Genomic DNA, 24,975 nt, shown 5'->3' with positions numbered 1-24,975 from the left:
TATGTTATGATAGTAATTTGGTTTGCAAAAATATTTGGTGTGGTTCATGGTGTGGGTTCCTGGTACCATTCCTAGTTCATGAACCACTGGCAATGTATTAGTGGCCAAGTAAGTGGTCCTGACAGTCGGGATACCGGTTACTCTGGAATAAGGCTGGGCATCTCGGACATATTCCGAGTCGTGGCCATCTTTGTGCTCAGACAGCAAAGACTACCAAATCCACCGGTTAGTCCCTCAACCGTTAGGGGTAAAACTCAATGGGACCTGGGGCAAGTAAGGCTAGCAACCTGCTTCCCTGGTACTATAAATATGATGCTGGCAACAATCAGAGCAAAATGCCTCGGACCTTTGGAGGTGACGGAGTCCCACCTCTAATTGACAAACTAGGGACTCCTAAGATACAACTCGGCAAAAGAATGGTAACGAGATGAGGAGCTATTAATATGAATGGGGGCTACTCTGGGAAGAAGGTAGAGCTGGCAGAGGCTGCAAGTAAGATGGGGTTGGACATTGTAGCTGTTAGTGACATTCGGGTAAGAGGTGAGAAAGAAGAGGAAGTCGGAGAATACAAGGTCTACCTGTCAGGAGTCAAAGCAGGAATAGCACAATGGGATGTAGGGCTTTTCATCAGGAAAGAAATGGAACCCAGCGTAGTTGCAATAAGGTATGTAAACGAATGACTGATGTGGATAGATTTGACAGTGTCTAGCAAGAAAATTAGGATTGTCTCAGTATATTCGCATTGTGAAGGGACAGATCAAGATAAGATGGATAGTTTTTATGACAGACTCAGTGATGTAGTTGTTAGAGTAAAGGAGAAGAACAGTGTTCTGCTCATGGGTGATTTTAATGGCAGGATTGGAAATCGAACAGAAGGGTATGAAAAGGTTATGGGTAAATTTGGAGAGGATATGGAGGCCAACAGGAATGGGAAACAACTCTTGGATTTCTGTGCCAGTATGGGCTTAGTAATCACAAACTCGTTTTTTAAACATAAGAACATTCGCTGGTATACTTGGGAATGCAGGGGAACCAAATCTGTCATTGATTATGTAATAACAGATCAGGATTTCAGGAAGGCTGTGAGGGACACATGGGTATTCAGGGGATTCTTTGATGACACTGATCACTATTTAATCTGCAGTGAAATTGGTATTGTGAGGCCGAAAGAGCAGGAGGTCAGGTCCATGTGTAGGAGGATAAGAGTGGAGAAACTTCAGGATAAGGAAATCAGACACAAGTACATAACAGTGATCTCAGAAAGGTACCAGTTAGTTGAATGTAGTCAATTGCAGTCACTGGAAAAGGAATGGACAAGGTACAGGGACACAGTTCTAGAAGTGGCCAAAGAATGTCTTGGAACAGTAGTGTGTAAAGGTAGGATGAAGCAAACAGCTTGGTGGAATGACACAGTCAAGGCAGCCTGCAAAAGGAAAAAGAAGGCATACCAAAAATGGCTACATACTAGAACTCAGGTAGACAGAGAAAGTTATGTTGAAGAAAGAAAAAAAGCCAAACAGATAATTACAGCATCCAAGAAGAAATCTTGGGAAGACTTTGGAAACAGGTTGGAGACCTTGGGTCAAGCTGCTTGAAAACCATTCTGGAGTGCAATTAGCAGTCTTTGAAAGGGAGGTAAGAAGGAAATGACAAGTATTTTGGACAGGTCAGGAAAACTACTGGTGAATCCTGTTGATGCCTTGGGCAGATGTAGGGAATATTTTGAAGAGTTGCTCAATGGAGGTGAAAATACGATCAGTAATGTTTCAGATTTCGATGTACAATGGGACAGGAATGATGATGGAAATAGGATCACATTTGAGGCAGTGGAGAAAATGGTCAATAGATTGCAGTGCAATAAAGTGGCCGGGGTGGATGAATTTAAGTCGGAACTCATCAAATACAGTGGAATGTCAGGTCTTAAATGGCTACACAGGATAATTGAAATGGCCTGGGAGTCGGGACAGGTTCCATCAGACTGGACGAAAGCAGTAATCACACCAATCTTTAAACATGAAAACAGAAAATATTGTAACAACTACAGAGGTATCTCTTTGATCAGCGTTGTGGGTAAAATCTTCTCAGGTATTGTTGAAAGGAAAGTGCGAGTATTAGTTGAGGACCAATTGGATGAAAATCAGTGTGGGTTGAGGCCTCTTAGAGATTGTCAGGACCAGATCTTTAGCTTACGGCAAATAATGGAGAAGTGGGAGTGGAATAGGGAATTGTATCTATGTTTTATAGATCTAGAAAAGGCAAAAGGCATATGACCGGGTTCCTAGGAGGAAGTTATTGTCTGTTCTATGTGATTATGGAATAGGAGGCAAACTTTTGCAAGCAATCAAAGGTCTTTACATAGATAGTCAGGCAGCAGTTAGAGTTGACGGTAAATTGAGTCCATGGTTCAGAGTAGTTTCAGGGGTAAGACAAGGCTGCAACCTGTCTCCACTGTTGTATTATTTATGGATCATATGTTGAAAACAATAGACTGGCTGGGTGAGAATAAGATAGGTGAGCACAAAATAAGCAGTCTCGCATATGCGGATGACTTAGTTGTGAGGGCAGATTCTATTGAAAGTTTGCAAAGTAATATTTAAGAGCTAGATCAGAAATGTAAGGACTATGATATGAAGATTAGCATCTCTAAAACAAAAGTAATGTCAGTGGGAAAGAGATATAAACGGATTGAGTGCCAAATAGGAGGAACAAAGTTAGAACAGGTGGACGGTTTCAAGTACTTAGGATGCATATTCTCACAGGATGGCAACATAGTGAAAGAACTGGAAGCGACGTGTAGCAAAGCTAATGCAGTGTGCGCTCAGCTACAATCTACTCTCTTCTGCAAGAAGGAAGTCAGAACCAAGACTAAGTTATCTGTGTGTCGTTCTATCTTTCGACCAACTTTGTTGTATGGGAGCGAAAGCTGGGTGGATTCAGGTTACCTTATCAATAAGGTTGAGGTTACGGATATGAAAGTAGCTAGGATGATTGCAGGTACTAGTAGATGGGAACAATGGCAAGAGGGTGTGCACAGTGAGGAAATCAAAGAAAAACTGGGAATGAACTCTATAGATGTAGCAGTCAGGGCGAACAGGCTTAGATGGTGGGGTCATGTTACACGCATGGGAGAAGCAAGGTTACCCAAGAGACTCGTGGGTCCAGCAGTAGAGGGTAGGAGGAGTCGGGGTAGACCAAGGAGAAGGTACCTGGATTCGGTTAAGAATGATTTTGAAGTAATAGGCTTAACATCAGGAGAGGCACCAATGTTAGCACTGAATAGGGGATCATGGAGGAATTTTATAAGGGGGACTATGCTCCAGACTGAACGCAGAAAGGCATAATCAGTCTTAAATGATGATGATGATGAAAATATTTGGTGTTTTAGAAAAAGAACAAAAAATGTAGCCATTTCATATATCTGCATTGGGAATAACCCAGTTATGAGTACAGGCACCATCTTTATATTTAAAATTATTACTGCAAATTTATGCAAATTTTTAATTACTGTCCTCATTACTTAAAGAATTGTGTCATTCAGTTCACAATAATGAGGGGAGCAAAAGTACAGTAACAAAATCTGGAATGTAACAGGCATAATGGTGCAAATGGTGAAAGAAATTTTTGGGTTACCCAAACTTTGATAATGATTATTTTGTAAATTAATTAGTTTCACAGAAATCAGAATACATCTCTATAAACTCTGGATATTGTTATCTCTGAAAAGTTGTGTCAGCATACCCAGCTTAACTGATTAGCTCAAAGTTCTGTCTCTCATAGTATAGTAAAGTTTTCAGTTGTTAATAACTATTTGTAATTAACATGGCTTTCTGCAAAACTAATTACATTAATGGAATCAGTACACTGGAAAGAAAAGTCTGAATAATAAATCTAAGTGAGGCAAAGTCTGATTAATGTTTTGATAGAACCAGGTATATAATACACATGTTCGACGCATATAACTAAATGTAAAGTGGAAAAAAATAAAAAAGTTGAAGTGCAGTCAGACAGTAAATCAATAATCCTCACAAAATTCAATAACAAGGTAAAAGCATCCCTCATTAGCTGCTCTTACAATTTGCTTGAATGTATGGGCTGAGGGATGAAACTCTGTGGATGGCTTTAATATTTATACAGATGAGCCAAAGCTTAGAAGAATGCAGTGACCATTCTGTATATGAAATTTATCCATATATATTTCAGGTCACACAAGTTATATCATTATTAGTTTTGGCTACTTTGCAAGTCATTGTCAAATGATTTGAATAATTATGTAGCAGTTCATCAAAGTACAAAGTTGTGCTTTCATTAGTCACAATTTAATGTATTCAGATCATCTTAGAATGACTTGCTAAGAAGTCAGAACCAATAATGATATAATTGGTGTGACCTGAGGCTGAAATATGTAATTATAAAATCTTCAAATATTTGTATTCAACATATGTCAACCTTTCTAGTATATAAACAGCTGATAGTGATCTGTGTGAAGTTATGCTTTGTTTGGAGTATTAGATGAAAATGGCAAGTGAGTAGCAGAACAGGAAGAGCTGTGTCTTTCCTCAAAGTAGCTACTTTTCTTATAACGTATGTAAATGTGTGTAAAGTAATTTAGAAGGAATTCCTGTCATTATTAGTATGGGCAGGGTTAGCACTAGTCATGATTTGTTGTTGGTAATTTTGCAGAAGTAGCAAGCAGTAACTGCCTGTTTAATGAATTAGTTATTCATCAAATTCTGCTCATAAGCCAGAGTTCATGATGAATTTTGGTGGCCATTAAAGTTTGCAAAGAAAACTTACATTACTACATGGGCTTCATGTTTGGTGGAATATTCAAGTCCGACTCCCCCGCACCCCTCATGGGGACTGAGCTGCTATCTGTTTCCATGCCAGCATTATGTTCCTTACTAAACTTCATCTCATTCTAAAAGAAAACTGGCTAATTTTCTGTTTGAACTCCCATTTCATTTGTGTATGGCTCTAGTATTTGTTGAATGATATTTTCACTCTGCAGCGGAATATGCACTGATATGAAACTTCCTGGCAGATTAAAACTGTGTGCCAGACCGAGACTCGAACTCAGGACCTTTGCCTTTCGCGGGCAAGTGCTCTACCAACTGAGCTACCCAAGCACGGCTCACGCCCTGTCCTCACAGCTTTACTTCTGCCAGTACCTCGTCTCCTACCTTCCAAGCTTTACAGCTCTCCTGCGAACCTTGCAGAACTAGCCCTCCTGAAAGAAAGGATATTGTGGAGACATGGCTTAGCCACAGCCTGGGGGATGTTTCCAGAATGAGATTTTCACTCTGCAGCAGAGTCTGCACTGATATGAAATTTCCTGGCAGATTAAAACTGTGTGCCGGACTGAGACTCGAACTCGGGACCTTTGCCTTTCGCGGGCAAGTGCTCTACCAACTGAGCTACCCAAGCACGACTCACTCCCCATCCTCACAGCTTTACTTCTGCCAGTACCTCGCCTCCTACCTTCACTCCGCTGCAGAGTGAAAATCTCATTCTGGAAACATCCCCCAGGCTGTGGCTAAGCCATGTCTCCACAATATCCTTTCTTTCAGGAGTGCTAGTTCTGCAAGGTTCGCAGGAGAGCTTCTGTAAAGTTTGGAAGGTAGGAGACAAGGTACTGGCAGAAGTAAAGCTGTGAGGACAGGGCGTGAGTCGTGCTTGGGTAGCTCAGTTGGTAGAGCACTTGCCGGCGAAAGGCAAAGGTCCCGAGTTCGTGTCTCGGTCCGGCACACAGTTTTAATCTGCCAGGAAGTTTCTAGTATTTGTTGTCGTATACTCTAACTATGATTATGTCTTTACTTTTATTTACTCCCTCATAGTCTTTTGCTTGAAATTGTTTCGAAACCTGCAGTGTTGTGACACATTAGAAATAATTGAAATAGGGAAGTACATTAACACAAAGTTATCATAAGATGAGACTGTTGTATTAAAAGTGATATGTCCATAAGAAGGAGTCACATAACAAAACAGTTGCAAAATTCTTTTATTTTAGTAGGACGTCAAAAGATGTTGTATGTGCTACAGTCTGTTTATATTATGTCCTGAAATTCAGAATGAGTGAATGGGGAAGTTAAAAAATAAGCCTACAGATGTTTGACTAGGTGTTATTGACAAATAATGGTCTAAAATTAAGTAACACAGCCAATATGGTAATGTATTAGTAATTGAATACTAATTTTGTCTTTTTTCACATATTACAGTGACAGGTCTATACCAACATTAGATTCTTTGTCTGCTGAGGAGCCAGGGCTGCAACAGCTACAACACTTGATTGAGAGACAATCTACACTTGAACAGAGTTCAGCAGAACAGAAGCAGAAACAGGAAGCGGAACAGGGCTTCTGTCAGCAGCAAGAGTGTGTGCCTCCAACTCCGTGTCAAGAGTACCAGACAGCCAGGCTGTTTCTGTCTCACTTCGGCTTCCTCTCTCTTGATTCCGCAAACGTAAGATTTTGAATATCTACTGCTTCGTATTTGTTAGATAAAATGATTTCTCTATAACTTTTATTTAATGTCTGTGGTCCAGTATACTTTATAATAACAGTGTAACAGTGTAACATTGTAAGTTATATTGAGGTAAAATACTTCCTCTTCTACTTTTTTGACAGTGGTTCCAAAGCTAAACAAACTGCTATATGTCTTGCACTAAGAAGCAAACCACTCCATCATTGAATCAAGAACCTTCAAGGCATTCATTGTAACAAAAGTGAGCCCATCACAGTGTAGAGGAAATTTTATCATGCCTCTATTTATTCCTGTCTTTGTATTCTTTTTGTCACATTGAAAATTGTGCTAATGAGTAAAACAGTTAATAAAGCAATGGGCTTGCATTTGGGGAAAATAGTTCTTAAAATATCGATTCTACCTCCAGGAGTTAAGATCTTTCTTAGTTTCCCTCGGTAATTTAAAATGGACAAATTGAAGGAACACAGATAATAACTCATAATATAGTTGAGACGTTGACTCATAGATAGGCACACAACAAAAGAGGGAAATATTGCTGAGCTTTTGGGCAATACCCCTCTTTAGAGATAAGTTCAGAAAACACCTCTTTGGATATAAGTTCAGAAAACTCTCTCTCTCTCTCTCTCTCTCTCTCTCTCTCTCTCTCTCTCTCTCTCTCTCTCTCTGCCCTGGCTAGCTACATTGTACTGACACTGTAGCTTATCTGGGGTGAGGCGTTGCATCAGATGCTGACTGTCATTGGATAAAGGAAGTGGAGGGGGCAGGAGTTTTGGAGGAAAGGGTAGTTAATAGCTGGGGGTGAGAGGCAGTATTTGCACAGAATAGGAATGTGGCATGGAGAGTTACACGTGGCACTCAGTGACATGGGGAAATGTACCTGGAAGGGAGATAGAACAGGAGAAACAGGGGGACTGTGGAGATGAGGATGCGACTGTAGAATGGATGAAGGGGCAGGGGAGCGGGAAGCGGTTCATGTGTCATGGGAATAGGAGTGTGTTGGTGCACGTGGCGCAGGGGCCATCAGTGACTGAGGCCAGGAAGATTGTGGGATCAAAGGAAGTTTATGGACAGTTCCCATCTACATAGCTCAGAGAAGGTGGTACTGAAGGGGACAGTTACACAAGCTGTGAATCAGCCATTGAAGTTATGAAAACTGGTCTCAACCACAGTTTGGCGGTATCTGGTTGGCTGTGGAATAGTTACAGTAAAGATGGTATATGATATTACTGCTTTCACAGATGTTTCTGCCTCGTATAGTAATAGAATATGTCGGTGATGGGACTGGAATAAGACCTGTTTGATGGGTGTGAAGGACAGGTGTTGCACCTGGATCTTCTGATGTGGAAAGAGATCAGGATTGGGTTGGGCATAATGAGGAGTCATAGTAGTTCATAGATACGGTGTAAGGTGTCGTACCATACTGGGAGTGATGGAATGGATTATGGGTAGGACGTTCCTCACTTCCATGGTGATAAGTACTCAAAGCCCTCACAAAGGATATAGTTATGTTGTTCCAGCCTAGGTTGTGATACTGGATAATAGGGGGAGGGGGATGCTCCTTTGCAGCTGATTCTTGGGGATGGTGTGAAAATTAGGGGCATGTGAATCTTAGTTTTTTTCTGAAGAAGGTAAGCTCGATTCTAGGGGGCATGTTTGATTGTAGCAGTGCTGAAGAGTTAAATGTGTACTTCCTGACAGATCTGAAAACTGTGGGTCTCCATTCACAGTGTTATTTCTGAAGTCAAATTCCATACTAGAATAAACCCATATTCACCAGACCAGATTATCAATATTTTTATAGACCAAATTGAAGTAGACAATATGACTGTTAGTGATGGTCTGAATGGTCTCTCTGATGATTACACAGGGTTATTACAAATGATTGAAGCGATTTCACAGCTCTACAATAACTTTATTATTTGAGATATTTTCACAATGCCTTGCACACACATACAAAAACTCAAAAAGTTTTTTTAGGCATTCACAAGTGTTCGATATGTGCCCCTTTAGTGATTCGGCAGACATCAAGCCGATAATCAAGTTCGTCCCACACTCGGCGCAGCATGTCCCCATTAATGAGTTCGAAAGCATCATTGATGCGAGCTCGCAGTTCTGGCACGTTTCTTGGTAGAGGAGGTTTAAACACTGAATCTTTCACATAACCCCACAGAAAGAAATCACATGGGGTTAAGTCGGGAGAGCGTGGAGGCCATGACATGAATTGCTGATCATGATCTCCACCACGACCGATCCATCGGTTTTCCAATCTCCTGTTTAATAAATGCCGAAAATCATGATGGAAGTGCGGTGGAGCACCATCCTGTTGGAAGATGAAGTCGGCGCTGTCGGTCTCCAGTTGTGGCCTGAGCCAATTTTCCGCGGGCTACGCGAGAAATTTGCCCGCACGCGTTCAACCATTTCTTAGCTCACTGCATGCCGACCCATTGATTTCCCCTTACAGAGACATCCAGGAGCTTTAAACTGCGCATACCATCGCCGAATGGAGTTAGCAGTTGGTGGATCTTTGTTGAACTTCGTCCTGAAGTGTCATTGCACTGTTATGACTGACTGATGTGAGTGCATTTCAAGCACGACATACGCTTTCTCGGCTCCTGTCGCCATTTTGTCTCACTGCGCTCTCGAGCGCTCTGGCGGCAGAAACCTGAAGTGCGGCTTCAGCCGAACAAAACTTTATGAGTTTTTCTACATATCTGTAGTGTGTCGTGACCATATGTCAATGAATGGAGCTACAGTGAATTTATGAAATCGCTTCAATCATTTGTAATAGCCCTGTATGTGGAGATTTACTCATTGGATAGTAGTTTGATCAAGAAACAAAAAAATGATTAAGACCTTTAAATTCTATCCCCAAGATATAGATTGAAGCTGTTCCTGTTGTGAAAAAGATGTCATCTCCAAATACTTGTCTTGAATGTGAGGCAGCAGAAAATATTCATTTTACCTTGTATATCTATGTGTTTCTTTCTTTTGTTTCTAATTTTGCTTTTCCATTGCTCTCTGCAAAAACTGTAATTAATTTAATTCCAGCACCCTTGGCAGTCTATGAAAATTTTGAAACAAGACTCGTGTGTGTGTGTGTGTGTGTGTGTGTGTGTGTGTGTGTGTGTGTATCTAACTGTTTATCTAAAAACAAAGATGATGTGACTTACCAACGAAAGTGCTGGCAGGTTGATAGACACACAAACAAACACAAACACACACACAAAATTCAAGCTTTCACAACCAACGGTTGCTTCATCAGGAAAGAGGGAAGGAGAGGGAAAGACGAAAGGATGTGGGTTTTAAGGGAAAGGGTAAGGAGTCATTCCAATCCCGGGAGCGGAAAAACTTACCTTAGGAGGAAAAAAGGACAGGTATACACTCGCACACACACATATCCATCCGCACATACACAGACACAAGCAGACATTTGTAAAGGCAAAGAGTTTGGGCAGATATGTCAGTCGAGGCGGACGTACAGAGGCAAAGATGTTGTTGAAAGACAGGTGAGGTATGAGCGACGGCAACTTGAAATTAGCGGAGGATGAGGCCTGGCGGATAACGAGAAGAGAGGATATACTGAAGGGCAAGTTCCCATCTTCGGAGTTCTGACAGGTTGGTGTTAGTGGGAAGTATCCAGATAACCCGGACGGTGTAACACTGTGCCAAGATAGGCTGGCCGTGCACCAAGGCATGTTTAGCCGCAGGGTGATCCTCATTACCAACAAACACTGTCTGCCTGTGTCCATTCATGCGAATGGACAGTTTGTTGCTTGTCATTCCCACATGGAAAGCTTCACAGTGTAGGCAGGCCAGTTGGTAAATCACGTGGGTGCTTTCACACGTTGCTCTGCCTTTGATCGTGTACACCTTCCGGGTTACAGGACTGGAGTAGGTGGTGGTGGGAGGGTGCATGGGACAGGTTTTACACCGGGGGCGGTTACAAGGGTAGGAGCCAGAGGGTAGGGAAGGTGGTTTGGGGATTTCATAGGGATGAACTAAGAGGTTACGAACCACAACACCCTAATTCAGTAGTTAACCTTTCCTCCAAACCTCTCTCCCAATCCGAAACCTCTGTCCTATCCAAAGGCCTCTCCTTCAGCCCCACTCCCAGATTCCACCAAACAGCCCTCGTCAAAGATTTACTGTCCTACACTCATACTCTCTGCTGGAAATATCACTTTGCCACAAAGAAAAATGATCCTAATTCTACTCCTAATGATCCAACTCCCCAAAACACTATCCAAATTGAACCCTGCCTGGAACAGTTCCGTCCTCCGTCACAGCGGGACCCACCTCCTCTTCCTCAGAATCACCCTCTCCAAACCTTCCAGGAATTCCTGACTTCCAGCCTTGCCTCTCAATCCTTCTTAAAAACCTTAATCCTACTCCCAACATCACCATTGCTGAAGCCCAAGCTATCTGTGATCTGAAGGCTGACCGATCCATCGTCATTCTTCCGGCGGACAAGGGTTCCACGACCGTGGTACTTGATCGTCGGGAGTATGTGGCTGAGGGACTGCGTCAGCTTTCAGACAACACCACATACAAAGTTTGCCAAGGAAATCCCATTTCTGATGTCCAGGCGGAGCTTCAAGGAATCCTCAGAACCTTAGGCCCCCTATAAAACCTTTCACCTGACTCCATCAACCTCCTGACCCCACCGACACCCCACACCCCTACCTTCTACCTTCTTCCTAAAATTCACAAACCCAATCACCCCGGCCGCCCCATTGTAGCTGGTTACCAAGCCCCCACAGAACGTATCTCTGCCTACGTAGATCAACACCTTCAACCCATTACATGCAGTCTCCCATCCTTCATCAAAGACACCAACCACTTTCTCGAACGCCTGGAATCCTTACCCTATCTGTTACCCCCGGAAACCATCCTTGTAACCATTGACGCCACTTCCTTATACACAAATATTCCGCACGTCCAGGGCCTCGCTGCGATGGAGCACTTCCTTTCACGCTGATCACCTGCCACCCTACCTAAAACCTCTTTCGTCATTACCTAGCCAGCTTCATCCTGACCCACAACTTCTTCACTTTTGAAGGCCAGACATACCAGCAATTAAAGGGAACAGCCATGGGTACCAGGATGGCCCCCTTGTACGCCAACCTATTCATGGGTCGCTTAGAGGAAGCCTTCTTGGTTACCCTGGCCTGCCAACCCAAAGTTTGGTACAGATTTATTGATGACATCTTCATGATCTGGACTCACAGTGAAGAACAACTCCAGAATTTCCTCTCCAATCTCAACTCCTTTGGTTCCATCAGATTCACCTGGTCCTACTCCAGATCTCGTGCCACTTTCCTTGACGTTGCCCTCCATGTCCAATAGCCAGCTTCACACGTCCGTCCACATCAAACCCACCAACAAGCAACAGTATCTCCATTATGACAGCTGCCACCCATTCCACATCAAACGGTCCCTTCCCTACAGCCTAGGTCTTCGTGGCAAACGAATCTGCTCCAGTCCGGAATCCCTGAACCATTACACCAACAACCTGAAAACAGCTTTCGCATCCCGCAACTACCCTCCTAACCTGGTACAGAAGCAAATAACCAGAGTCACTTCCTCATCCCCTCAAACCCAGAACCTCCCTCAGAAGAACCACAAAAGTGCCCCACTTGTGACAGGATACTTTCCGGAACTGGATCAGACTCTGAATGTGGCTCTCCAGCAGGGATACAACTTCCTCAAATCCTGCCCTGAAATGAGATCCATCCTTCACGAAATCCTCCCCACTCCACCAAGAGTGTCTTTCCGCCGTCCACCTAACCTTCGTAACCTCTTAGTTCATCCCTATGAAATCCGCAAACCACCTTCCCTACCCTCTGGCTCCTACCCTTGTAACCGCCCCCGGTGTAAAACCTGTCCCATGCACCCTCCCACCACCACCTACTCCAGTCCTGTAACCCGGAAGGTGTACACGATCAAAGGCAGAGCCACGTGTGAAAGCACCCCACGTGATTTACCAACTGGCCTGCCTACACTGTGAAGCTTTCCATGTGGGAATGACAAGCAACAAACTGTCCATTCGCATGAATGGACACAGGCAGACAGTGTTTGTTGGTAATGAGGATCACCCTGTGGCTAAACATGCCTTGGTGCACGGCCAGCATATCTTGGCACAGTGTTACACCGTCCGGGTTATCTGGATACTTCCCACTAACACCAACCTGTCAGAACTCCAAAGATGGGAACTTGCCCTTCAGTATATCCTCTCTTCTCGTTATCCGCCAGGCCTCATCCTCCGCTAATTTCAAGTTGCCGTCGCTCATACCTCACCTGTCTTTCAACAACATCTTTGCCTCTGTACGTCCGCCTCGACTGACATATCTGCCCAAACTCTTTGCCTTTACAAATGTCTGCTTGTGTCTGTGTATGTGCGGATGGGTATGTGTGTGTGTGCGAGTGTATACCTGCCCTTTTTTCCTCCTAAGGTAAGTTTTTCCGCTCCCGGGATTGGAATGACTCCTTACCCTCTCCCTTAAAACCCACATCCTTTCGTCTTTCCCTCTCCTTCCCTCTCTCCTGATGAAGCAACCGTTGGTTGTGAAAGCTTGAATTTTATGTGTATGTTTGTGTGTCTATCGACCTGCCAGCACTTCCGTTTGGTAAGTCACATCATCTTTGTTTTTAGATTTATTTTTCCCACATGGAATGTTTCCCTCTATTATATTCATATCTAACTGTTTACCTATCTGTCTCTATCTGCCCCCCCCTCTCCTCCTTTTCTATGAAGTATAAGGAGTTGCCTTGCAAAAATATATTGTAAAGGTTCTTGTTCTACCTTATTTCCACCCCTAAAGCTGTAAACTAACAACTTCAATACAATGAATGTACACTATGTGATCAAAAGTGTCTAGACACCCAAAAAAAACATATGTTTTTCAAATTAGGTGCATTGTGCTGCCACCTAGTGCCAGGTACTCCACATCAGCAACCTCAGCAGTCATTAGACATTGTGAAAGAACAGAGTCTCCGCAGAACTCACGGACTTCAAACGTGGTCAGATGATTGGGTGTCACTTGTGTCATACATCTGTACATCAGATTTCCACACTCCTAACATCTCTAGGCCCACTGTTTCTGATGTGATAGTGAAGTGGAAATGTGAAGGGACATGTACAGCACAAAAGTGTACAGGCCAACTTGGTCTGTTGACTGACAGAGACTGCCAACAGTTGAAGAGAGTTATAATGTGTAATAGGCAGACATCTATCCAGACCATCACACTGGAATTCCAAACTGCATCAGGATCCACTGCAAGTACTACGACACTTAGGCGGAAGGTGAGAAAACTGGGATTTCATGGTCGAGTAACTGCTCATAAGCTGCACATCATGCTGGTAAATGCCAAGCAACACCTCATTTGGTGTAAGGAGTGTAAACGTTGGACGATTGGACAGTGGAAAAACGTTGTGTGGAGTGACAAATCATGGTACACAATGTGGCAATCCGATGGCAGGGTATGGGTATGGGTATGGCGAATGCCCAGTGAACGTCATCTGTCAAGGTGTAGTGCCAACAGTAAAATTCGGAGGCAGTGGTGTTATGGTGTGGTCATGTTTTTCATGGAGGGGACTTGCACTCCTTGTTGTTTTTCATGGTACTATCACAGCACAGTCCTACATTGATGTTTGAAGCACCTTCTTGCTTCCCACTGCTATTACCAATGGAGAGCTACACGAACTTGTAAGTCATTTTCAGCCAGTTGTCCGGATACTTTTGATCACATAGTGTATGTGAATCTGTGTATTTATTCATTGACTTTGATACTACACCATGTCATCACTTATTTCTTAAATATATTTATTAAATGAGAAAATAAGGTATCAACAAATAGAGGAAGAAATGAGTTGCAGGCAGGCACAATGAAAATGTTGTTATTCCATCCTGGACTTTCCATTATGTGAAAATAAAAGATCACTCATTTCCTTCTGATGTTCACTTAAGAAAGCTGGCTTTTGAAGTTTTTTCAATTTTATCATGGATGCTTTTAAAGTATGACACCACATTATGTGAAACAGTTATTTGGTTCTTGTCAGATATTTATAAATTGCTAAAAGAAACTTCTTCTCGTGTTCTGCGTGTGAACATCATAATTTGTACATGATTCTGTATTCCGACTCTGCAGAAGAAATTAATTTTTTTGACTCAATATTGAGATTGTACATTGTGGCTCATTAATATTGATTATTTTTAGCTCATTCTCACATGGACCATGATGTAATATATACATTGTGTGTTTTTAGGGTAATGTAGAATCACCAACCACCCCAATAACTGCCTTGAATCCCAGCATCCCTGGTTTCTGTCAGGATTTAGAAGCTCTGGATTCAATGAGTTCACGCACATGTGACACTGTTCATGTCTTCTATGTGAGAGCGGGGCAGAAGACACCCGAAGAAATACTGGCAAATGTTGTAAGTGCATCTGGTTATTTTAATTAACTTGTAGCAAAGTGTTGCAAAAAATATCACATCATCATTAAGTTTTACTTCTTTGTAATTTGTTTTTGTGTGCAAATTCCTGTTTAGAGAGAACTGTTGCATAACAGTTATAAGAGTTTGCAACTTTGTGTCTCAGTATTTCTTTCTTCCTTCCTCCCCCCACTCCCAGCTCCATCCCAGTTCCCTAATTGCCCAAAATTGTGTGCAATTGTATCTGAAACTCTAAAATTTGCCTCAGAAAAAGTAGAGATGTTTGAAATAAATTGAAAGGTTTCACATTTCTGGATGTTACCAACATACAATTTACATAATTTCCTTGCACTTTGGGCTCAGCATGTGTCAGAGCATTTGGATTTGCATGACCGGTACTAGTGTTTCAGAATCCAACATACATAGCATCAACGTAAGGACATATTTTGCTCATGAAACTAACCTTTTATATTGGTGCCTGTGTTTGAAGACAGCCACCCCATCTCTTCCCATGCCTTTCTCTAACTCTAGAGCTGGTTGTTTGTGATAACATTTAATGTTATTTTTTAAGAAAATGCATAACAAAAATTTTGTTGTAGTTGTCACCAGACACAGTTCATCCACACTTCCTGGAGTTTTTGTTGTCTCTTGGGTGGCCAGTGAATGTATACAGGCATCCAGGTTGGACAGGTCACTTAACCACCAGTTGGAAGATCTGCCAGCCACAATCAACAGGTATAAAAATTTAGCGAGTTTTGTCTTCCATAGTTGATACAGTGTTATTCAACCTCAATTGCTATTATATTTTCTGGTTTATTTGTCTTTTAAGAAAAAAAGGTAAAGTTTGTGTAGGTTCCGTCCAATAAGTTAGGCATAATAACACACCTTTCAACATTTTGCACATTACTTCCAATGACTGGGTGGAATAATTCTTGATTAATGCTTGAAGAGAAATGTGTGTATGTGTTCCATTCTTCCTGAGTTTGCATGGCAGTGTCAAGAGTACGAATACTTATATTTACATAGCATTTCTATACAGATTATACAAACTTTCAGGGTTGTTAGAGAATAGCTAGTGTACTAGGCAGCTATAAGAAACCCTGGTACAGAAACTACTTGAGTTGGATGAGACAAAGCCAAACATGTTGTGGGATAACTCTGCCATCAAAACATGAGAACTAGTAATTGTCATCTGTACAGTGTAATAAATTAACTTATTATGTAATACATTTATGTTTATGTACATTGTTTGTTATGTACATATTTGCAGGCATTTTATGGAAGACAAACACAACCAACACATGGGTATACATCAAGGGGCTGTGGCTGCACAAAACGATTAATGATAGGCAGATAGTTCAATCTTTTTGCATGCATGTGATGAACCACAGCTCACTTTGCACTTCTTGCTCAGGAATACTTCCTTAAGATGTCCTTGAAAGAATGCCCATACAAACAAACACACACACACACACTCACACACACAGTGCCAGCTGAATACAGTGTGCAGTTTTGCTGCTTAACTGGGTTATAGAGGTTGTGTAGGGTGGTGTGGACAAGGAGAGGAGAAAAGAGGCGACAAGTGGGAGTAAGGATTGGCTGGCTGGCAGCTTGGAGAAAGGTGTCAGGTTCACAGGATAAGAATGTGACATGTGCATTGACACTGGTGACTTTGTGTAGCATTTGATGTTGATGGCATGAAGGAGTGGATTGGGAGGAGGTGACATAAGATAGGACAGCAAGACTGTGGGGGAGAGTTTGTGGGTGATAGATGAGTGAAGGTGGGGGATCCAGGGCAGAATGGAGGTGGGTACGGTGCAGAGGGTATGTTCACTGCATTCTATGCCCTAATGTTTATGGGCCATCTAGTGGAAACATTTGTAGCTACCTAAACTTTAAATTCCTTATTTTGTTCATGTTAACTGATGGGTAAAATATTCTGGAGGTAAAATAGTCCCCCATTTGGATCTCTGGGTGGGGACTACTCAGGAGGACGTTGTTATCAGGAGTAAGAAAACTGGTGTTCTACGGATTGGAGCGTGGAATGTCAGATCCCTTAATCAGACAGGTAGGTTAGAAAATTTAAAAAGAAAAATGGATAGGTTAAAGTTAGATGTAGTGGGAATTAGTGAAGTTCGGTGGCACGAAGAACAAGACTTCTGGTTAGGTGAATACAGGGTTATAAATACAAAATCAAATAGGGGTAATGCAGGAGTAGGTTTAATAATGAATAGGAAAATAGTAATGCAGGTAAGCTACTACAAACAGCATAGTGAACACATTATTATGGCCAAGATAGATACGAAGCCCACGCCTACTACAGTAGTACAAGTTTATATGCCAACTAGTTCTGCAGATGACGAAGAGATTGATAAAATGTGTGATGAGATAAAAGAAATTATTCAGATAGTGAAGGGAGACAAAAATTTAATAGTCATGGGTGACTGGAACTTGATAGTAGGAAAAGGAAGACAAGGAAATGTAGGAGGTGAATGTGGATTGGGGGGAAGAAATGAAAGAGGAAGCCGCCTGGTAGAATTTTGCACAGAGCATAACTTAATCATAGCTAACACTTGGTTCAAGAATCATAAAAGAAGGTTGTATACATGGAAGAAGCCTGGAGATACTAGAAGGTTTTAGATAGATTATATAATGGTAAGACAGAGATTCATGAACCACTTTTTAAATTGTAAGACATTTCCAGTGGCAGATGTGGACTGTGACCACAATCTATTGGTTATGAACTGTAGATTAAAACTGAAGGAACTGCCAAAAGGTGGGAGGTGGGACCTAGGTAAACTGAAAGAACCAGAGGTTGTAGAGAGCTTCAGGGAGAGCATTAGGGAACAACTGATAAGAATGGGGGAAAGAAATACAGTAGAAGAAGAATGGGTAGCTTTGAGAGATGAAATAGTGAAGGTAGCAGATGATCAAGTAAGTGAAAAGTCGAGGGCTGATGGAAATCCTTGGGTAACAGAAGAGATATTGAATTTAATTGATGAAAGGAGAAAATACAAAAATGCAGTAAATGAAGCAGGCAAAAAGGAATACGAATGTCGCAAAAATGAGATCGACAGAAAGTGCAAAATGGCTAAGCAGGGATGGCTAGAGGACAAATGTAAGGATGTAGAAGTGCATATCACTAGGGGTAAGATAGATACTGCCTACAGGAAAATTAACGAGATATTTGGAGAAAAGAGAACCACTTGTACGAATATCAAGAGGTCAGATGGAAACCCAGGTCTAAGCAAAGAAGGGAAAGCAGAAAGGTGGAAGGAGTATATGGGCAATGTACTTGAAGACAATATTATGGAAATGGAAGAGAATGTAAATGAAGATGAAATGGGAGATACAATACTGCGTGAAGAGTTTGACAGAGCACTGAAAGACCTGAGTTGAAACAATGCCCCGCGAGTAGACAATTTTCCATTAGAACTACTGACAACCTTGGGAGAGCCAGTCCTAACAAAACTCTATCGTCTGGTGAGCAAGATGTATGAGATGTATGAGACAGACGAAACTTCAAGAAGAATATAATAATTCCAATCCCAAAGAAAGCAGGTGTTGACAGATGTGAAAATTACCGAACTATCAGTTTAATAAGTCGCGGCTGCAAAATACTAACACGAATTCTTTACAGACGAATGGAAAAACTAGTAGAAGCCGACCTCTGGGAAGATCAGTTTGGATTCCGTAGAAATGTTGTAACATGTGAGGCAATACTGACCCTATGACTTACCTTAGAAGCTAGATTAAGGAAAGGCAAACCTATGTTTCTAGCATTTGTAGACTTAGAGAAAGCTTTTGACAATGTTGACAGGAATACTCTTTTTCAAATACTGAAGGTTGCAGGGGCAAAATACAGGGAGCGAAAGGCTATTTACAATTTGTACAAAAACCAGATAACCAGATGGCAGTTACAAGAGTCGAGGGGCATGAAAGGGAAGCAGTGATTGGGAAGGGAGTGAGACAGGGTTGTAGCCTATCCCCGATGTTATTCAATCTGTATATTGAGAAAGCAGTAAAGGAAACAAAAGAAAAATTCGGAGTAGGAATTAAAATCCATGGAGAAGAAATTAAAACTCTGAGGTTCGCCGATGACATTGTAATTCTGTCAGAGACAGCAAAGGACCTGGAAGAGCAGCTGAATGGAATGGACAATGTATTGAAGCGAGGATATAAGATGAAAGCAAAACGAGGATAATGGAATGTAGTCGAATTAAGTCGGGTGATACTGAGGGAATTAGATTAAGAAATGAGACACTTAAAGTAGTAAAGGAGTTTTGCTATTTGGGGAGCAAAATAACTCATGATGGGCGAAGCAGAGAGGATATAAAATGTAGAGTGGCAATGGCAAGGAAAGCATTTATGAAGAAGAGAAATTTGTTAACATCGAGTATAGATTTAAGTGTCAGGAAGTTGTTTCTTAAAGTATTTGTATGGAGTGTAGCCATGTATGGAAGTGAAATGTGGATGATAAATAGTTTAGACAAGAAGAGAATAAAAGCTTTCGAAATATGGTGCTACAGAAGAATGCTGAAGATTAGATTGGTAGATCACGTAACTAATGAGGAGGTATTGAATAGAATTGGAGAGAAGAGAAATTTGTGGCACAACCAGACTAGAAGAAGGGATCGGTTGGTAGGGCATATTCTGAGGCATCAAGGGATCACCAATTTGGTAGTGGAGGGCATTGTGGAGGGTAAAAATCATAGGGGGTGACCAAGAGATGAATACACTAAGCAGATTCAGAAGGATGTAGGTTGCAGTAGGTACTGGGAGATGAAGAAGCTTGCACAGGATAGAGTAGCATGGAGAGCTGCATCAAACCAGTCTCAGGACTGAAGACCACAACAACAAGAACTGATGACATCTTCATGATTTGGACTTGACCAAGACATTCTATTCTCATTCCTCTGCAACCTCAGTACCTCTTCCATTCACTTCGCCATATTCCCCTCAGCACTATGTATCACCTTACTGGACATTAACCTCTGTTATGGCTCCATTCTTACCTCTTTCCATACCAAATTCACTAGCCATCAACAGCACAACAGTACCTGGATTTTTATAGCTGTCATCCCTTCTATACCACACAGTCTTGCCATTTGTGGATAGTACATATGCAGTGACATAATTCCCTTGCCCAGTGTGATGAAGGGCTCTCTAAGGCCTTCAAGACAAGCACTATCCCACAGATTTAGTCCACAGATAGAGTTCCTGCGCCTTAACCTCATGCACAGCCCCCGCCCCAAAGAACCATCTGGAAAAGATAACCTCCACCGTACCACACACATATCATCCAAAGTCATCCTGGTATAGTGCCACCACTATTTTTCGGCACTACCAAGTAAAATAGTGATGTTGGCGTGGGTGTTGCAAAAGGCCATGGGAGCAGACAAGTTCAGTGTTGACCAAGACACCATTATGTTAGAAGCAGCAATGCCACCACCCAATTTCTACATTGCAGGCTAGGGACCAGAACACAATAACATAAGCTAGGGCTGTAACTCATAGTGTAGAAGTGTGTAAGGTGTTAACCTTGTGTAGCAGTTTAGGAGGTAAAACTGGGATTTGTCAAGAAATGTTATGTTAGTGTTACATTTATGTGCCCTGCTCGTAATGTGATTTTATTTTTCTCGTCATTGCTGTTTTGTTGTATTTGTTGAATAGAGTTTCCACACAGTCTGAGAATTGTAGAAAATGTGTGCTAGTTTGTGCTATTTGGTGAAGGCAATATATTTTGTTTTAAATAAGGAATATATGCTTAAGAGTCATGGGTAGCTGATTAGGTGGAGAAATTAAGTTGCACTGTTAGGGTATATTTCATTTAAGTGTCCTTGTCGTCGATCTTTTTTGTTCTCACCATTTGTTGTTGTTTGTGTAATTGGTAAAGGGTTAATTATATCATTGTCAATTCCATAGTGGGCTACTCTGGTGGAAAAATGCAAAATTTAATAGCTGAGACAGCTAACTTAACAGTTAACGGCTGAGAAAAAGAACAGATGTTTCTGCAGAAGGGTTACTCAAGAATGGAGAAATGGCAGAAAGAATTTAAGTAGTGGTTCCTTAAACAAGCCTCAGGCGGTAAGGAATATCAGACTTTTGGAGAGGCTTGAGAGAAGGTAGAAGGGTAAAACCTGCATGGAAGCAGAGATTAAAGGAAGAGAAGTTAATAGTGTGCACTTAATTGATGTACAGAGTACTAACATTGTAATGTAGAATTGATATCTTGTGAAAACATGGAGTCTGAATCATCTGTAGTGCTAGACAATGTATGTGTGTGCTGTACTGAGGTAAATAAGCGTGTAGATAGCAACATGAGTGATTTAGGTACAGTAGTATCTACTGCATTGGGTGATAACAGGTACTGTTCAGAGGCCATTAAGTATGGGCTGGATGTACAGAGAAGAGCCTGTGATGATGATTTTTACATAATGCAGAGTGGAACTGCATATGATAATTTTGTTGTACACTCCTGGAAATGGAAAAAAGAACACATTGACACCGGTGTGTCAGACCCACCATACTTGCTCCGGACACTGCGAGAGGGCTGTACAAGCAATGATCACACGCATGGCACAGCGGACACACCAGGAACCACGGTGTTGGCCGTCGAATGGCGCTAGCTGCGCAGCATTTGTGCACCGCCGCCGTCAGTGTCAGCCAGTTTGCCGTGGCATACGGAGCTCCATCGCAGTCTTTAACACTGGTAGCATGCCGCGACAGCATGGACGTGTACCGTATGTGCAGTTGACGGACTTTGAGTGAGGGCGTATAGTGGGCATGCGGGAGGCCGGGTGGACGTACCGCCGAATCGCTCAACATGTGGGGCGTGAGGTCTCCACAGTACATCGATGTTGTCACCAGTGGTCGGCGGAAGGTGCACGTGCCCGTCGACCTGGGACCGGACCGCAGCGATGCACGGATGCACGCCAAGACCGTAGGATCCTACGCAGTGCCGTAGGGGACCGCACCGCCACTTCCCAGCAAATTAGGGACACTCTTGCTCCTGGGGTATCGGCGAGGACCATTCACAACCGTCTCCATGAAGCTGGGCTACGGTCCCGCACACCGTTAGGCCGTCTTCCGCTCACGCCCCAACATCGTGCAGCCCGCCTCCAGTGGTGTCCCGACAGGCGTGAATGGAGGGACGAATGGAGACGTGTCGTCTTCAGTGATGAGAGTCGCTTCTGCCTTGGTGCCAATGATGGTCGTATGCATGTTTGGCGCCGTGCAGGTGAGCGCCACAATCAGGACTGCATACGACCGAGGCACACAGGGCCAACACCCAGCATCATGGTGTGGGGAGCGATCTCCTACACTGGCCGTACACCACTGGTGATCGTCGAGGGGACACTGAATAGTGCACGGTACATCCAAACCGTCATCGAACCCATTGTTCTACCATTCCTAGACCGGCAAGGGAACTTGCTGTTCCAACAGGATAATGCAAGTCCGCATGTATCCTGTGCCACCCAACGTGCTCTAGAAGGTGTAAGTCAACTACCCTGGCCAGCAAGATCTCCGGATCTGTACCCCATTGAGCATGTTTGGGACTGGATGAAGTGTCGTCTCACGTGGTCTGCACGTCCAGCACGAACGCTGGTCCAACTGAGGCGCCAGGTGGAAATGGCATGGCAAGCCGTTCCACAGGACTACATCCAGCATCTCTACGATCGTCTCCATGGGAGAATAGCAGCCTGCATTGCTGCGAAAGGTGGATATACACTGTACTAGTGCCGACATTGTGCATGCTCTGTTGCCTGTGTCTATGTGACTGTGGTTCTGTCAGTGTGATCATGTGACGTATCTGACACCAGGAATGTGTCAATAAAGTTTCCCCTTCCTGGGACAATGAATTCACGGTGTTCTTATTTCAATTTCCAGGAGTGTAGTTTTGGAACTGCAGATGACAATTTTGTTGTAGATCTGTGATGGATACAAAGGATGCTATTGATAAGGTTGACTATATTGCAGATGTGGATAATGAAGTAGTAAACACACATTTATTTCCGAAGGATGCAGATTCGCTGCTACCAGTGATGGTGCCACCTCCTCAAAACATGGGCTGGGGAGGAGAAAAAAAGAGGAAATGAGATGAAACATGTTTGTAAGGATTATGATTGGGCTGACTAGGCTGAATATTTTTAGGAATGTGTGCCTGAGGTTTGCAAGGTTATGGTAGTTGCGGGCTCTAGGTCACAGCCTTACGGAGCAGCAGAAAGTGCAGGTAGCTGGTGCAGACAGAAAATTATTTACAACATAGCCATGGTTCAGTTTGCATTATGGGTGTAATGTATGGGAGGCATACTGCACAATCCAAGGCCTAGATGTTCTTTTCAGTCAACATGAGAAAACTGACTTTTTGGCAATGTACGGCGAATCTCATGGAGACAGTGTTCCAGTTGGTGGAAGTAGTTGCCAGTGAAATATTATTGCAAGGTTCATCTCTTATGATGGACAAATCAGTTAAACTGTGGACAAAATTGCTGCTTCTGAATGTGCATGATATAATGCCACAAAGCACCAAGAAGTTGCTACGGGTGAGTGAGTATACAAGAGAGCATTGTGTTATGAGGAGAATTCTATTTTGGATTAGCCACCAACATATTGTGTGTTAGTACCTTATGTAGTTTATGCAAAAGCATAATTTTAGGGGTTTGATCTGTAAGAAATGGAAGGGGAACTGTTGTTGCAGAGACAGGGTTCCAGATGATGTACCAAAACAGTGTGAGGAAACTATTGGATACGCAAAAATAGTTGCCAGGCATGAGAGATCAGTGGAGCGAGGCCATTTACTATTAAAGATGATTTGTTAAGTTTTTATCTTTAGTTTGTTCTGCATTTGTTAGGAATGGCAGTAGAGGTTTTATTATTTCATGTGAAAATTTGTTGTAAGCAATGGTAGGAATATATTTTTCAGTGATAAGGATGCTTAATGGATGATGTTGCAAATGGTTTGGATGTTCTGAGAGATTGGATGTTGTGCTGTAGTGCAGCAATGGGGATGTAGGAGAATAATGACATAGTGTTTTTAAACAACTTTGGTATGATGATTAATAAGGGATTTAAATGATTTAGGACACATTGAGATTTTCCAGTGGTGATGTGGATTAGTAGCAGTCAGTGTTAACAATTGTATATTGTGGGGAATATTGTTATTTTGTTCATCAGTGGACTGGACTACATGTCGAGCATAAGATACAGGTAAGTAAGACCAATTGCTGTGAAAATAAGTTATACTAAAAAATATTGCCATTAGGGGAAAGAATTCCCCAGTGTTGTTTATGATTTGTTATGTGAATAATAAACAATGTGTTTAAAAACAAAGATGATGTGACTTACCAAAAGAAAGCGCTGGCAGGTCGATAGACACACAAACAAACACAAACATACACACAAAATTCTAGCTTTTGCAACCAACGGCTGCTTCGTCAGGAAAGAGGGAAGGAGAGGGAAAGACGAAAGGATGTGGGTTTTAAGGGAGAGGGTATGGAGTCATTCCAATCCCGGGAGCGGAAAGACTTACCTTAGGGGGAAAAAAGGACGGGTATACACTCGCGCGCACACACACACATATCCATCCACACATATACAGACACAAGCAGACATATTCAAAGGCCTTTGAAATTAGTCTCTAGTAGATACTCAAGCAGGTGCTTACCTCTGCTGTTAATTTTGCTGCTTCCCCATGCCAGGTTGAGGGCATTTGTTATCACAACCAACCAACACTTGCTCATTTGCTGTGAGCAGCTGTCTACTAGTCTCCTCACTTCCTGGAAAGAAGTTGTACTGTCGCCATAAAAAAGGTAAGTTGAGGTCAATACAGTTTTCCTCGCGCTTCCTTTTTCATGCTGTTGCATCCTGACGGTCATGAAGTCCCTGCACGTTCCTCTAAGGCTTGAAATGCTCCTTTATATAGGTAAGCTTGCTGGATCAAGGCAACTTCAACCTCCTGTCTCCCCAGAAGATGACTGAGGGCACCAAGTTACTCCTATATTATCTTGCAGGCTTATCTGCTGCACCTGCAGACTCCAGCTTGCTGCATTGCTTGCTTC

General features: G+C 42.5%; 1 protein-coding gene across 6 annotated transcripts in view; it reads left to right on the top strand.

Moving 5' to 3' along the window:
• Positions 1–24,975, top strand: part of LOC126091976 (ral GTPase-activating protein subunit beta) — a 401,079-nt gene that overhangs the window by 335,076 nt on the left and 41,028 nt on the right. For all 6 annotated transcript variants that reach the window (XM_049907338.1, XM_049907336.1, XM_049907335.1 and 3 more), the window contains 3 exons: positions 6,216–6,459; positions 14,747–14,917; positions 15,514–15,649. In XM_049907338.1, coding sequence (XP_049763295.1) covers positions 6,216–6,459; positions 14,747–14,917; positions 15,514–15,649 — 551 coding nt within the window. The remainder of the gene's footprint in view (positions 1–6,215; positions 6,460–14,746; positions 14,918–15,513; positions 15,650–24,975) is intronic.

Source organism: Schistocerca cancellata, chromosome 7 (assembly GCF_023864275.1).
Source record: "Schistocerca cancellata isolate TAMUIC-IGC-003103 chromosome 7, iqSchCanc2.1, whole genome shotgun sequence".
Classification (NCBI taxonomy): Eukaryota; Metazoa; Arthropoda; class Insecta; order Orthoptera; family Acrididae; genus Schistocerca; species Schistocerca cancellata.
Note: the sequence above shows the minus strand (reverse complement) of the source record. Positions and strands in the feature narration are given on the sequence as shown.